General features: G+C 37.5%; 2 protein-coding genes, 1 long non-coding RNA gene and 4 other non-coding genes across 9 annotated transcripts; 6 read left to right on the top strand and 1 right to left on the bottom strand.

The window, feature by feature from the left end:
- Window positions 1–390: 390 nt before the first annotated feature.
- On the top strand, window positions 391–3,099 carry LOC131525900 (uncharacterized). 2 transcript variants are annotated; one of them, XR_009267309.1, is made up of 9 exons: window positions 391–528; window positions 773–852; window positions 1,415–1,484; window positions 1,699–1,757; window positions 1,976–2,042; window positions 2,264–2,310; window positions 2,389–2,450; window positions 2,627–2,695; window positions 2,878–3,099. It is a non-coding gene; the product is annotated as an uncharacterized LOC131525900 (long non-coding RNA). The 2 variants fall into 2 exon arrangements; XR_009267310.1 differs by having other exon boundaries at window positions 394–528; window positions 2,883–3,099.
- Window positions 1,269–1,335, top strand: LOC131526474 (small nucleolar RNA SNORD52). Its single transcript, XR_009267463.1, has one exon. It is a non-coding gene; the product is annotated as a small nucleolar RNA SNORD52 (small nucleolar RNA).
- LOC131526473 (small nucleolar RNA SNORD52) lies at window positions 1,568–1,634 on the top strand. Its single transcript, XR_009267462.1, has one exon. It is a non-coding gene; the product is annotated as a small nucleolar RNA SNORD52 (small nucleolar RNA).
- On the top strand, window positions 1,838–1,904 carry LOC131526476 (small nucleolar RNA SNORD52). Its single transcript, XR_009267464.1, has one exon. It is a non-coding gene; the product is annotated as a small nucleolar RNA SNORD52 (small nucleolar RNA).
- On the top strand, window positions 2,123–2,189 carry LOC131526477 (small nucleolar RNA SNORD52). Its single transcript, XR_009267465.1, has one exon. It is a non-coding gene; the product is annotated as a small nucleolar RNA SNORD52 (small nucleolar RNA).
- A 491-nt stretch (window positions 3,100–3,590) lies between the features above and the next one.
- On the top strand, window positions 3,591–9,259 carry c19h6orf47 (chromosome 19 C6orf47 homolog). 2 transcript variants are annotated; one of them, XM_058754674.1, is made up of 3 exons: window positions 3,594–4,538; window positions 5,082–6,039; window positions 7,817–9,259. In XM_058754674.1, exon 2 carries the CDS (start codon window positions 5,095–5,097, stop codon window positions 6,025–6,027), a length of 933 nt encoding a protein of 310 aa, XP_058610657.1. In that variant the 5' UTR covers window positions 3,594–4,538; window positions 5,082–5,094; the 3' UTR covers window positions 6,028–6,039; window positions 7,817–9,259. The 2 variants fall into 2 exon arrangements, with proteins under 2 accessions (XP_058610658.1, XP_058610657.1); XM_058754675.1 differs by lacking the exon at window positions 7,817–9,259 and adding an exon at window positions 6,637–7,808 and having other exon boundaries at window positions 3,591–6,039.
- Window positions 9,260–11,525: 2,266 nt separating this feature from the next.
- On the bottom strand, window positions 11,526–15,869 carry ppp1r11 (protein phosphatase 1, regulatory (inhibitor) subunit 11). The gene is made up of 3 exons (XM_058753486.1): window positions 15,383–15,869; window positions 14,148–14,256; window positions 11,526–13,862 (listed from the first exon to the last, which is right to left on the bottom strand). Exons 1-3 carry the CDS (start codon window positions 15,458–15,460, stop codon window positions 13,681–13,683), a joined length of 369 nt encoding a protein of 122 aa, XP_058609469.1. The 5' UTR covers window positions 15,461–15,869; the 3' UTR covers window positions 11,526–13,680.
- Window positions 15,870–15,925: the final 56 nt, after the last annotated feature.

The following is a 15,925-nucleotide window of genomic DNA, read 5'->3' as shown; positions in this document are numbered from 1 at the left end:
ACAACTTTGTGCTGCATAGCAACCAAACATAGCTATACAGCAATATTTAAACACTTCTATATGTTTTTCGGTTTTTGTTTTTTTATATTTGTTTTCCTCCTTAAACCTTTCTTTAACAACATTCAGCTTTAACTAATAATATTGTATTTTTCAATACTAATATTTATTTCCAGCAATTACTACTGCATGCTGTATGACTGTTCCTTTGATGTATTAATTAATGAACAGTTATTAGTTAAATTAGTGTACTTAAATATTTCTGTGGCGTGATCATTGTTTTTTAACAATACAAATATCCCATATCTCAGTTCAAATGCAGTCATAAAAACGGCATGCATATATTTTGTAATAAAGTGTAAAGAAGAAAAAGAAAACATCGAAAAAAATCATCTCTGCACAAAAATTTATGTTTTCATTCAGGCAGATATTTCGCTACCCTGCCTGCAGCATTAGGACCCTGTTAAATATTCTTGCCTGCACACTGCGCAAGCCTTTCCTTTCCATTCTGAGGATGCTGCAGTGCTTGAGGTATCGGTGAATGACTTTTATTTTTATTTCTATTTTTATTATATTACGTACCCCAAAACACAGTTTAGTGCTTTATATATTTGCTTTAAAACGCCGACGTGGCCGTACGTTAACGCTAATTCAAGACCTGCAAAATGACAGCGCAGCGCTTATGGCCTCGTCCTCGTGATCGAATTCGCCTTTAGTTCATAGATCAACATGCTTCATCGAATGACTTGATGATATTACGTTAATTGTTTTGCAGATCATTTTTACTTGAACTGAACAATGATGTTTTGGGAAACCAAATTTCAAAGAATGTGCCGAAGCTGCAGCAATTTCCCAGTGAGTATGAGACAACAGCATTTTTATTTTCCTTCAGGGGTTTTCAAACTGGGGTCCGGGGACCCTCAAAGACAGCAAAAACAGAAGAAAAAACCCGTAAAAATGTGGGTGGAAGGTGAATAAAATTAAATAAATGCCTTTAGTTCAAATAAATTATTAAAATTGATTAAAAAAATTATACTTGCTGTACTATAATTGTGAAAAAAAACTATGTAATAGTGTGTGTGTATGTGTGTGTGTGTGTGTGTATATGTATGTGTGTATAGATATTTCCCATTTCTGATAACTTCCACAGTATAAATATGGTCTTTACATATAAATATATAGCTGCCTTTTAAACTTTAGGATGGTAGTCCCTCTGAACCCATTTGGGGTTCTGTGACCCAGATTGAAAACCCCTGTTGTCCATTATTGCGTGTAATGATGAATCATTAGACTAGAGTCTCTGATTTACTCGTGAAGATCTTCACAGTGCACTGAACACATGCTCTACCGCTTCTGGAGTAGAATTGACATGGACTTTTTCTAAATGTTAAAGCAGGGTTGTTGTTTTTTTTTACAGATTGGGTGGGAGGAAGAGGTGTTGCCAGGTACTAGCTGTTGTCAACCAGCCAATAGCTGACACCCAATGGGTAAGAACTAGTTTATGCCAAGAAGACCATAAATGATCGGTCATTTTCGAAGGAATCATCTTGTCGTCTTGTCCATTATTGCATGTAATGATGAATCATTAGACTAGAGTCTCTGATTTACTCGTGAAGATCTTCACAGTGCACTGAACACATGCTCTACACCTTATGATTGGTTTGTAGTGGCTTGGTTGTTTCTAAATGTTGATTTTTACAGATTGGGTGGGAGGAGCAGGCGTGGCCAGGTAGCTGATGTCAACAGCTTCCAACCAATGGGTAAGAACTAGTTTATGCAGAGGAAACCTTGAAGAATTGCTTTTCAAAGGAAGCATTTTGTCTTGTGGTCTATTATTGCATGTAATGATGAATCATTAGACTAGAGTCTCTGAATTACTCGTGAAGATCTTCACAGTGCACTGAACACATGCTCTACACCTTATGATGGAGTAGAAGTGACTTGGACTTTTTCTAAATGTAAATAACTTTTTACACAGATGGGGTGGGAGGAACGGATGTTGCCACGTAGCTGATGTCAACCAGCCAATAGCTGACAACCAATGGGTAAGAGCTAGTTTATGCCAAGTAAACCTTGAATAATTGCTTTTCAAAGGATGCATTTTGTCCTGTTGTCCGTTATTGCATGTAATGATGACTCATTAGACTAGAGTTTCTGATTTACCCATGAATGTCTTCACAGTGCACTGAACACATGCTGTACAGCTTATGATTGGTTTGTAGTGGCTTGGATGTCTCTAAATGTCTAAATACCTTTTGACCTTTAGGTTGGATTCCAGCAGGATGGTTGATGGCAACACTTGATAACTAGTGGGTAAGAAGTTGTTTCTTTTTCTTCTGACTTTGCTTGTGTGGCCCATGAACAATCTCTAACAAAGTGTTAATTTTCAAGGTTATCCGCTAAGGGTTTGAAGCCATTATGGACATTGTCTCCAGCCCTTGAAGCTACATAAGGTTGGTGTCGTAGCAGCGTTTCAGATGTTTTATCAGTGATGTGCAGTGACGATTCAACAGACTAGAGTTTCTGATGACAACATGAAGTTCTTCACATTACTGAGCACAGCTTTTGATTATTATGATGTATTTTGTTACGAAGAATGTCTAGATAACATTGGATTTAATTTTTTTAGGTTGACGTGATGCCAGAATTATGTGCCAATGATGGGCATATTCCTTTGAATGCAGAGACCTGTCACTCTGTAAGTACAGGTCCTGCAAATGTAACTTTGGTTATAATTGGGTGTTAATGATGAGTGCGATGTTCTGTTCCACTGAAACTCAATGAAGTAACTTTCTCGCGGCGCACTGAAACACAGACAGACAGACAACGAATACACTTATTTTCCCCATTTGTAATCTAATGCACTTGTTTTCTTTTAAGGACAGAGGTGCCGTGGCAGAAGAGTTGTGGTGACCGGTTTGGAGCACAATGTTGAACTGTCAAGCTTTGTAGTATTGTGTATCATAACTTGAACACTTGTTTCAGTGTCATTGTGTATCATTCCCAGAACAGTTTGAGAAAGTAACTGCTTGTTTTTGTCTTCTCCGTTCTTTGTATACTTTTTCTAAAAATTGACTATTAATAAAAATCGCTATTACAGCTGAATAAAGTTGTTTTTTTTTTTTATGGAAGTAGCAGCAGGTCCACCCTGTAGTTTAATGTATTAATCTTATTCATGTTGTAGGATACTGTTGAATATTAGCGCAAATGCTTTTGAGAGTAATTTTAAAAGTACACAGCTTTCATGCCATGTAGCTGATTTACAACTTTGTAGTGGGTCAAACTTTTAGTTAAACTAGCTTAGTTCAGTGGGTTAAACTGTTTAAGCATCAAAAGGGTATTCATCAAATCTGGTATGCTTATCTGAAATATTAAAAAATATATATATTAAGATCTGTGATTTTATGTAGGCGTGAGGGCTGTTTTTATTTTTTTGTTTTTTTTAACCTATGGTCTTTAGAAGTATTCGTGTACAATGTATCACGTGGTTTTCATGCGGTAGCTTTCTCCTGCTGCTGTTTGTTAGCAATGGCGAAGGACTTTTATTATGGAAGCAGGTCTCCTCAGTTACTGGGTGGCTATCATATTTGACTTCACTGTACTTGACTCACTTTCGCTACATGCTTGTTCATAGCTTTTGCAACTAGCCTACCCGTTTTGTAGCAAATAAACAACCACGCTTTGGAGATGAACAGACTTTAGTAGTTTACACGGAAGGTCACAAATCCCCAGAGCGAAGGTCATGGGGTCAGCGATGACTTGATGTAACCGGTTCTGTTCTGCACGTAGTTGTGCGTAGCGACGCCCGATTTGTGAACGAATCGTTCTTTTGAGTCGGATCTCTGCAACGAATCTCAACTCCAGCTCTGAGAACAGATTGAAAGAGACGGTTTAGCGTATTTCTCTTACTGAAGCTTTCTGGCTAAACCTGATATCGTTGGCTTGTTCTTCTCTTGTCTCTTTGAACAAAAGCGTCTGCTAAATACATAAATATAAATGTAATAAAAGTAATAGTATGCTATTCCAGCCAATCACTTTTATAGACGTATGATTTGCAACGAAATACTTGTAAAGAACATTTCGTATAATGTCAACGTATAACGTATAACGCCGCGCCAGAATAACACGAATCATAACGTAAAAGAATCACTGAATTGATTTGGTTGAACCAGTTCTTTCATATGAACCGTTTGAAAGAACCGATTCGCGGAAATGAGTCGGACTTCTCTTTGCTAGACACGTAAACCAGCTCGTACACTACACAACGACAGTTTAGTTGCGTGAGGTTATCTCAGTCAAAACGCCGTGAATCTGTTGGAGTTAAACTGGACTGTATTTTCGCACTGTGTCGAGCAGTTTATGTGTTGAAACGGTTTAAACTGCAGCATGTTTGTGCCGGGCGCAAGTGAACAGGAATGTGAAGCTAGCTTCGATAAGTGAACTCAAATGTTTTTGCAACTGAAGCAGAGAAACTGTTGTCTGGAAGATGTAACTGCATGTCCTTACTGCAGTCACATAAAACTAAAGATTTGAGGTCGCAGGTATGTTTAATTATCCGGTCTTTAGTGTTTCGACATCGACACAGTTTAAAGTTGTGGAGTCGATCGGCTTGTTCAGACATGCTAACCGACGCCGTTTCGCAAGGAAAATGCTTTTATAGCTCAAAAATAAACGAAACCCCAATGCCGCAATAATATTTTTAGTTGTCGTTTGTAATTTTAATAAAAAATTGCATTATCTTCCTGCCATTTGAGGTATTTGTACGGGTGTGGCCGCAGGTTGTGTTGTGGTTGATTTGCTCTAATACAAACACGCCTTAATACAGGTCTGTTGAGGTGTAATTGTTTAGATGCCTTCTTATACTTGTGGCAGTGTAAAACTTTGTATGTCGTCTTAAAGCAACACTCAAAGTCGTTTGTTGACTCTTTAATAGCTATACAATTAATCAAGAGCTATCTGTGCGTATTATTGCTTTATACTATAGTTATTAATGTGTAATTATCAATTATATTAGCTTTCCCCCCACACCCTGACATTTTATTAATGTTATAGCGTTTTAATTTTCTCCTTTTTGCATTATAAAGTAATAGTGCCGACATGACCGCAGTTGTCGGGCGAGTTTGGGGGTGGGTCAGTCCAGCGAATCTGTACTCCTCCTGGGGCAATAAGACCAAACCTGAGAAACCCCCAACAACGGAGATTCAGACTAGAAGCAGATGGGGCTTATGGGGAATTACTGCCTGGGTTTGGAGGGGCGAGAACACCAAAAAGGACCAAAAGACAATCACTGAGGAATTCTGGGAGACCGAGGAGACTATCAAGCCGTTGGAAGTTGAAGAGCTGAGGGCTGATGTTGAGACTGAGAAAGCAGCCGCCCAAAGCTCCTCGCGCTGGTGGAACCGAATGCTTCCATCCAGATACTTTTTCTGGCCCCGGTGGTCGTCGTCGTCCACTGCGCTCCGCCAGCGGAAATGTGCCGGGTGGAGTGAAGGTACATGGGACAGCGATGAAGTCGATGGGCAGTCGGACTATGGGACGCCTCCGCCGTCCCCCACGCCACAGAAATCTGCATTCCAGTTCTTCTCTCGCTCGTGGACGGGGGAAATTGTGCCTGAGCACTATGATATTTGCTTTAATTTCCTCCGCCACCTCTTTGACTTGTTCGTGGTGGGCTTCCTGACCACCATATCCCCTCCGACCAAATTCATTTTGGACGTGCTGGGGGTGCAGGGGGCCCTGAAGCTGTGGCTCCATGGGATGGCCATGTTTCTGGTGTCGTCTGTTGGGATGGCCGGACTGCTGTGGGTGGTTCAGGAGTACCTGTTGCAGTTTGCATTGATCTACGGTATCGTGCAAGCGTTGGTCATCTCTGTCAGTGTATGCCAGAGTGAAGCTTCGGCAGAGGGGGATGATGGGAAAGGTGATGGAGAGGTCAAAGAGAGCGAGGAGGAACAGGACAACATATGGGAGCAGAATGAGCCACAGCAGACAGCTGACGAAAGCAAGAAAGCAGTTAAACAAAGGAGCTAAAGTGTATTTTTGGTAAGTAGCTGTTTCTGCCCACAGAACCTGTTTTCTTGTTTTCTTTGTGCTGGTGTCATAAGATAAAGACTTTCATTGTAGAAATCTATTCAATCCATATAGTGATGCACCAAAATGAATTTTTAACCGAAACTGAAACTAACGTTTTCCTTTAGCTGAAAACTGAAACTGGAAGTACTTAGTTAATAATTACTGTTTGAATTTAATTATAAAATTGACTACATTTTGAAGTCTCAGACTTTGTTTTATATCAAAAGTTACAAAGCACAAAGTTTATTGTGATTAATTATAATTTTAATTTGACTTTATGATTATTAATAATTAGCCGCCTGCAGTTCCTTTGCAAACCCCAGTTTAGGAAACAGTGCTCTAAATGTCCAGACTTGCTATTTTCATCCCATTAACTTGCACCATTGCAAGCACATAGCGATATGCTAAAACCCACTGACACTTAAGAAGTTTCTTAGCAACCACCCACAACACCATGGAGTTTTGCACTCATAATTTTTTTACAGAATATTTGGTTATGGATTGCCATTTGATTTTGGAAGGCCAATCCTCTTGCTCATGTTTTTTTTTTTTTTTTTTTACAATCAGCCTAACCTTTGCCGTGGACCCAAATCTTTCACCCAGAGAAAAACAAGTGTGACATTTTCAGAGAGCTGTGAAACCTGCTTGTGGTTTTAAACCGTACATCATTTCCCTGCTGATATATTCTCTGTTTCTCTGGGATGCATTTTCAGAGACTGCCTTCCTCCCCCAGAGTGACTGTTTATGGTGCTGTCTTAATGCAACTATTTTTTTTTTTTGTGCACACATGTATGTTTTGTCCTCTTTGGTTTAAAGGGGGTAGTTCATCCAAAAATGAAAATCGTGTCTTCATTTAATCACTTTCATACTGCTTCAAACTGTCTTTCAAAGATTTTAACTTTCAGTTTCACACAAAACGAGAAACTATGAAACCTATGCTGCCTTTTTCTTCCTTGCAATTGCAATGAAAGTGGATGCAAAAGCACATTAAAACAAATATCATAAATACGACTCATTCGCTATATTGCAAGTATTCTGAAGCAGGGCTGGGGTATATGACCAAAAATATTATCACAATACCTTTTGCCATGTCATACAATATCAATATTTATGATGATATTTACTATTAATGGGGAAGAAAATGTTTTTCACATTTTTATCAGACCTTAAAAATGAATGTTAATATAACTTGGTTTGTTCACAATTAAACTCCGCAGAGTGGAGCTACCTTTTAATTTAGGGCCCCATAAAATCAGTTTTGTTTTTCCCTAAATTCTGTTTGTTTTCCATTAAATTTTGTTCTGGTTTCTGTGTTTTATGATTCAAGTTGATCAAGTGTTAAATTAATAAAACATTAACAATTTAATCAATCTTTTAAAATGCAATCAACAATTCATTTACAACAAAACATTGCATTTTAATTCATCAAAAGAGTTAGATTAATCAATATCAAATAAAAGCCTCCAGCACTTATCAACATAAATTTTATTGCAATCTCGATATTATATCATTGATCTCTCTGCCCTATTCTGAAGTTATATGATAACTGTGTGACAAACAGTCCCAGTCAGATTTGAATCAATATTGACTTAAAACTATTCTTTCCAGCATAGCTCAACATCAGGGTGAGTAAATTATGGCAGAATTTTCATTTTTGGATGAACAGTGTTTTTTTCCAAGTAGAACACACAAATATCAGGCTTTTCTCATATTGCAATGATGGAAAATTTCTCTGCTTCTGTCACAGGTTCTTGACATGCTGATAGTCCAGTATCAAAATCTTTCATTGAGGATTTAACCACTTCAACACCGACCACCAACAACTCCCCATGAGCGATTGAAGAGCACCCAAAATGTACCAGCACCTCTTACTCTCCACTAGTGAAAGTTTTTTTGCTCACTTTAGAATGAACTTTTAATTTCCCCAAAAACTATTTTGACGTAGCACACCAGCAGGAGAAGTGGCCGAGTAAAACAGTTGAATCTGCAGCCACAGCGATAAAACAACATCTGCTATCTACGAACATGAAGAACCATGTACAGAACTGAGGAACCAGCAGTGATTGATTGTCAGGGAATTTCAAAGAAATACTGTGTGATTCTGAAAGCTGAACCAGTTTTTGCTTTTACCTTTTATATGGTGATTAACAGCTTTGCAACTCCACGCTGTATGTACTGCACATCTGCATGTGTCACTTTATTCATAGCTCAATGTGGCCTCTTAACAGTGTCTCTGGATTGTTCGTATCTGCAGTGTCCTCTTCTGTTTAATGGGTTGAGTTGCCCATCCTTAATTCGGTCCATTAGTCCAGTCACAGGCAATCTTTGTGAACTTTTTGAGTGCAATTATAAAGGAACTGGATGCAAATGATTTTTAAACTACCTTTTGCATACAGTAAACCATATGTTGTTCCGAACTTATTTTATTTTCATTCATTGAACCTGTTTCTAAAAATCTGACTTGTGTTATGGGTTACGTCATTAGAACCGCTCTGTGTTTGACGTATATTTATGTACGCTTCGTTACAGCATTAACTGCATGTCTTGATTAATTTTAAATGTGTTGTCAGTCTTACTTCATTTCCATTTCAGTTCAGATTATATCTGTTGTGCCTCACAATATCTGGTACTTCGGCCAGTTCACAGGGAATTATGGGTAAAGAAATTGGAAGTAATTTTGCACAACTGCATACTGACAGCTTAATATCCAATGCTTTGTTGCACAAACGTGTCTCTCGCTTGCAAGAATAGCTTTCTCTTCCTGAATGTGTTCCACAGATAGCGTTTTATCTATGCATGATACTATAGAACAATGACAAATTTGTGAGTGACTTTTCCTTTGTGGTACTGGTTTATAAATTTCTAGGTTGTTCATGTCAGTTATTTAAGCATTAAAATGTAGCCCTAGAATTGTTGGTTTACTACAACCTTGAGCAATGCAAGAATACGTGCAACCTTTGAAGGTTCTTTAAAATGTGTTTTTCCATTTTTGTAAGCCCTGTGTCCATGGAAGTGCGGGCCACTGCTGAAACCAGACAGCTGTGAATAGAAATGTCTGCTGTAGAGTGAAACGCATTGGAGCTCAAGGATGGATGTATCTAGGGTGTGAGATCTACATCTACAGTTCTTAATTGCTGCACACTGAGTCTTTAACAGTCCTTACAGCTGAAATAAACTTTCTTTTCCCATATGTCAAGTCTGGAGTATGTATGTTCGTATTAGGGTGCATGTGGACACAGATTTGATCTGTTATGGATCAGTCTGTCTCAAGTAGTCCAAAAATTGGGAAGTTGTGTGACTATTTTTATTTTTTTATTTTTTTTGTTTAACCACAGCAGCCGTCTTTGTGTCATGGCACTATGAATTTTCTCGACTCTAACTAAAATTTACTGTTACGAGAGATGGCGGCTGTGGCTATTAGGAGAATTAAAAATAGTTGTGCAACCTCCAAAGATGGATTTTTACATATTAACGTTATCGTGCATTTTATATATCAAGGATCAGGGTTTCAAGCTTTCTGACCAATGAATGATCTTCCAGTTGTTCATTTTTTGTTTCATATATATAAATATACAATAGTATATTTTAGAGCCAAGCAGACCAAGAAAAAATATTTTCACTAGAATTTTTCATTACGTTTTAATATTTTATTAATTTCCATAATTTTTTACAGGCCTGGAAATGATCGCAACAATTAAGCTTCTTTATATTTGTAATATTATGTTTACTATGTGAAATTATGTGAAAGAGAGGAGGAATGAGATCAGGGGCCTGTACCATGATGGTGGCTGAACAAACTCAGGGTTACAGGATTAGTTTTGAGTTGACAAAAACAAACCAGTCCACTCCAGCTTTGTTGGTACCATGAAGCTGATCATCAACTTTCTTTGTCAACTCAGGCTTGATCCTGAGTTAATGGAGCACGTGCACACGAAAGTGTGACATCAGTAATGAGCAGCCAATCACATGCCTTAAAACTATGATTCACTTCTTGTGAGAGAGTCAGTGTGAAGATTAAAAGAATGAACAATGTGAAGAATTTAAACACATTTACACAGCACGATCGTGAAACGATCTATCCATGAAAGAGGAAAACTTAAAAGAAAACATCTTACCATATAAGTGCAAGTAAAACTTGTAAACAGAGTTGATAATATTTATAGGTATAAAAACACTTAAAAATCTAAGCTCATATGTAGTCATGTTTACAGCTATTGATTCTAAAACTTATTTATATTGCATATTATCTATTTATGTTTACATTGCTTTTAAATAAAAGCTTAATAATTACCATTAAACTAAGCTGGCTTGTGTAATGGATTAAGGGTATAATAATTATATAAATAATATAAAATAAATAAAAAAATAATCAAATCTAAAATTAAGATGATTTTATCTTTAAAAATGTTTTACTATGTAGCGTTCTTTAATTTGGAGTAAGAGAAACTGGAGGAGTGGCTTTATTGCGTCAGAGACGTGTCACTTTGCTTGAAGCTGATTGGTCATACAGATCGTATATAATATAAGCTGTAGAATCAATAGATAACACTTTAAAAATGACTATGCGACCTTACATGTTCCAGCCTCTATCGCTGTATATTTCCAACTATATAAACTAATTTAAGTTTCACTTGTGACTGCACTGATAAAGCAAGATAATTTATTTTATTTGTCCTCTTTCATGAACAAGTACATTTTTCATTGTAAATTCATCATATTCTTCAATCTCTTAACCTTTGGCAAAACTTTTAACCTTTAAGCAAAGCTCGTGATTGGCTGTCCGCCAATGATATCACATTCATGTGCACTTGCTCCACAAACTCAGGATCAAAGCCCGAGTTAACAAAGAAAGATTATGATCAGCATTATGGTACCAACAAAGCCAGATTGGAGTGGTTTGGTTTTGTCAACTCAAAACTAATCCTGTAACTCTGAATTTGTTCATCTACCATCATGGTACCCTGGATGTGACACTAGCCCGATTTGAACTCACATCATCCAAGAGTACCTTATTTCACATGCATCAACCACTAATCCACAGAATTAGTGGTTATTTTAGAATTATTTTATAGCATTTATTATTGATCATTTTGAATTACCTTTTTTCATTTGCAATTTTTACTAGTTTTTCCAATAAATTTACTTTTAACTTTAGTAATTTTTATACTAAAACTTATTTTCAGTTCAGTTCCTAATCTTCAAGTTTAAATCTTAAATATTTTGTTTTATTTATTTTAATTAAAGAAAATTATTTATGAGGTTTAGTGAATAACAATCCCCAGCTCCATTCTATGCTGCTAATGCATATTTAAATTCTGACTGTCACTTTCCACATGACTGGTCTAAAACATTTTACTGAAGCTTCTGAGCTCTATTAATAATGCATCAACTGAATCATTATATAAATGTACATTTCATAAGGACTCAACAGAATCATGATGAGAGTCAAACACAAATCAGGTTGCCATTAAGCATTTAATAGATATAAACAACATAATTTAACGTCTGTTTATTCATGTTAAATCCACTCTATGACCTTTGCTATGTACATACAGGTGCATTCAAAGTAAAGGGACAACAGATGCATGTGAATGCTGGGATGCAGATGACTGCAGTGACGGTCCTGATGGGGATCAACTGTAAACTGTATGTGACATCAGTGGAGCGATGATACTATGTGCATTTGGTCTTGGCCAGCATTCAGCCATGCACTCTCCCACGCTCTTTACACCACATATAATCTGTTTACACCTTAAAGCTTGGGTCAAACTACTACACACCATCCTGACGGCATGCACTCTCCCACTTTTAGCTGGATTTTATACCAATTTCTGCCAAATAAAAGCAGCCATAGTGCCCAAGATGTGATGAGGCACCACAGGGTGATCTTCTATACAAGACAAAACATCTTCCCTGTATTTCGTGTAAGGCATGAGAATGAAAGGAAAATATACCAAATCTACACATTTTCAGATCAATCCCACCATTTAAAAGAATAGTTCACCCAGAAATTAACATTTGCTGAAACTTTACTCACCCTCAGGCCATCCAAGTATTAGATGAGTTTTTTTCTTCAGAGGTAATTTAGCATTACATCACTTGCTCACCAATGGATCCTCTGCAGTGAATGGGTGCCGTCAGAACGAGAGTCCAAACAGCTGATAAAAACATCACAATAATCCACACCACTCCAGTCCATCAATTAACATCTAGTGAAGTGAAAAGCTGCCCATTTCGAAGAAACAAATGCATCATCAATCAGTGTTTTAACTTTAAACTGTCACTTCTGGCCAAAATACTAGCCTATAATCCATAAAAAACAAGTCCTTCCCTTGTTGTTCTCTCACATCAAAATCCACCAACATATTCATTTCTAACTGTTTTGAGCTGTTTTTGCCTGTAAACAGTGCTTGATCTGTGCATATTTCTCTCTTGATTCAGACAAGATGACTTTAACTGGAGAAAGCAACATTATGGATTATGGCCTCGTATTTTAGCCGTTAGCGGTGGTTTGAAGTTAAAAAGTCTTAATGATGAATTTGTTTAGTACGAACAAGCAGCTTTTCACTTCACAAGACGTTAATTGATAGTCTGGAGCCGTGTGGGTTACTTGAGGATTATTGTGATGCTTTTATCAACTGTTTGGACTCTCATTCTGACGGCACCCATTCACTGCAGAAGATACACTGGTGAGCAAATGATGCAATGCTAAATTTTCCCAAATCTGTTCCCATGAATATTCACATCTAACATAAATTTTCAGCAAATATTCATATTTGGTTGAACTATTTCTTTAATTTCACAGCTGCTGTTCAGTTTTGTGTAATGATCCAGGTTCGGAATGAAGTACAGCATCACAGATGTTTCTCAGTCCACTTCACTAAGTTATAAACACATCAATGTCTTTGCACGTACATGCCGAGTCTCTGACTAGTCTGATTGTCTGAGGGGAGTCTCACTATAACTCAATCAAACTTATGACGGCTGATGGAGATGATTTAATGCGCCCTTGTAAGAATATCCAAAGGGTTGAGTTCCTGAAACTTGTCATGTTTTAAATTCACTATAGCACACAACACATATTACGCTTGAAGTTCCTCAAGTGATCAAGTGATATGAAGAAATACTGCTGCTAGAATTGTGACACCGCAAGGCAAATCATATTTGATAGAAAATTCCTTTTTTATACTGCATTTATTTCGATTCGAACTAGAAGCTATAACCCTGCTGAATCATATTTTAAGATTTAAATCCATTAAAATGTTGCTTGTGAACACAAAACTGGTAAGATCAAGTTGTTAAACGCAAACAAATAAATATAGATTTTACAAAAGAAATAAAAACCAATGTCCCATGTACAACAAATATCAATTTTCCGCAGCATTCAGATTGCAAAAAAGATTTAGTTTTCTTTGAGTCATTAAACAGATGACCGAGGAGAAAACGAATCACATTGCATTGCTCTACAAGCTTTCATTCATCAAAAAGCTTTTGACACCCAGTGATGGTGTGATGTAATCGGATGTGAGTGAGGATGAGGGATTATGAATGTAGTGCCCACGCCGTCCGTTACCCTTCCCTCCAAACCGACTCTCACACTCGCGTCAACTTTTAGTGAGGGTTCTTTCCCCCAGAGCTAGGGGGCGCTGTGCTCCCTCCACCCTCCCTCTGTCCATGGTCTCTTCTCCCATGTCCCAGAATGCAGTGCGCGCTTCCGCAGCCTTCCTCGTCATCCCCTTCGCTTTCCGAGGAAGACTCGCCGAACTGTCGAGGCTTCTCATAAACACAGCAACCTGAACATATCAAAGGCATTTTAGAAGAACGTGAAAAACAAATAAGCTGAGGACGTTCTATTTCAAGTAACAAAGCATTCAATAGGCCGCTTTGAGCAGATGCAGGTCATTTAAACCTGATTTTCAAGGCCAGCTATTTAAAATCTGGCCCAGATCTGCCTGTCCTACGCTATTTTCAAGTATGAAACGGATTCTCATTTTATACAAGAAATGAATATACACATTAAATGATTGTCTATAATTGATTCAGAGCAAGACTTCACAAAAATGCAAAACAAGACTCACACTTTGAAGACCTCCGGCCCAGATGTTCATTGTCCACCGTGTCACTGGACCACTCCACTTTCTTCTCAGTCTTCCTTTTCCTGAGCTTGATGGTCAGGCTTCTGCCCTCCTGAAAGCACACGAAAAGAATGAAGAATATTAGTGACATTATTCAATATTTTTTACAGCTGTGAGTAACCATTATAATAGTTATGATGAAGACATTTTTTTGCACTACTGCAAAAACACAATAAATTAACATGGGATCTTATTATGTACTGTAACAAAATCTGCTAGACATACACCACAGCAATACCATGCATTCTTTAAATTACTGTAAAATACCATGTGTGATGGCGTATGAATAAGGTAATCATTTAATATTATGGTATAACCAACCAATTTGTAACAAGATTTTATTGGCCAAACATTAAGACGACAATAGAGTTCACACTAATTGGGATTTTTCATTAACAAAACACACACATACACACATATATATATATATATATATATATAAAAATAACAGTGGGTTAACATACTGTTAATACTGTTATAGATTTAATTAACATTTTTAATTAGTTTTTATTTATATATTTTTCATTGTCATTTTAATTTCCTTTAAAAGTTTTAGTAGTTTTGTTGGTTGCCTTTTTTATTTATTTAAATGCCTGTACACTTTTTTTTTTTTTTTTTATAAATTTTAGTTTTAGTTTTTAGTACATCAAGTTAAACGAAAATGTACGTTTAAATGAAAATGAGAAACGTTGTAACGAAAATGTTTATTTTTAACGGTTGTAGTTTTAGTTAACTGTAATAACCCTAGTACTATCCCATGTACTTATTTTATTTTAGCCGTGTTTAAGTGCTGTAAAAAGCTTTCACAAATTTCTACCATTTAAATGTATTTTTTTACTGCAGTAACAATAACAATTTTAGCAACTAACCTGAAAGCTGCCGGTTACCATGGTAAATATCTCTAAGTGGAGACTTACAGGTGGATTCGTGTCGTGATGTGGGTTAACTTGTGATCATAACACACTGTCAAACCAGTTAAGAACACAAACCCTGCTAAACATGTTGCTTACTAAACAGGCCTTATGCTGGTATCTAGTCAATCTAATAAACTACTCGATATGCTAACCACAAAACGATCAGTTAATCACAAGAGCCGTTGGGCTGCTGGTTCACAGTTCTTGAGTGATACGGTGTAAATGTGGTTCGTGATGGTGTCTACGGTATCTAGGGCAGAGTACCTGCTGGGGTGGAGGCGGCGTGCCCGTCTGAACAGTCTCCGTTATCGTCTCACTCGATGTACCTGGCACCTCCGCCATAGCGCTGATCAAACCCCAATAAACCTTCCCAGCGGCGCTCGATCGCCTTCAGTCGACGAGAGTCTGCTCTCCGTTTAAAGGATGTTAAAACACGACGGCTGCAGCTCTCGGTTGGCGTGTCTGGATGTCGAGCTAGACGCTATATGAATCTGAGATGAATGCATGAGACGAATTTGCGCCAGTCTAATCACTCCTCGGAACGGACGCATTTGCGGACGGACCGGTTACCGAAATTGACTGTGTTTCAAAAACTAGTGAGCTGACTACCTAGACAGGATTTTGAGACAATATAGTGGTGTTTGGAGTCAGCTCAGCTGAATTGTATACCTAAATATACTACTGACTCGAAAAACGCCAAAAAAATAACGATCTCGGAAGCGCAACGCACCCCTGATGCTCACCGATGCTGTCTAGATAGGCGGCTCGTTAGCTTTTGAGGTGAAGCCGCTGAGTGTTCCTTTAAAA

This window comes from Onychostoma macrolepis, chromosome 19 (assembly GCF_012432095.1).
Source record: "Onychostoma macrolepis isolate SWU-2019 chromosome 19, ASM1243209v1, whole genome shotgun sequence".
NCBI lineage: Eukaryota > Metazoa > Chordata > Actinopteri > Cypriniformes > Cyprinidae > Onychostoma > Onychostoma macrolepis.
The sequence above is the reverse complement of the archived record's forward strand: the minus strand, read 5'-3'. Positions and strand labels throughout refer to the sequence as shown.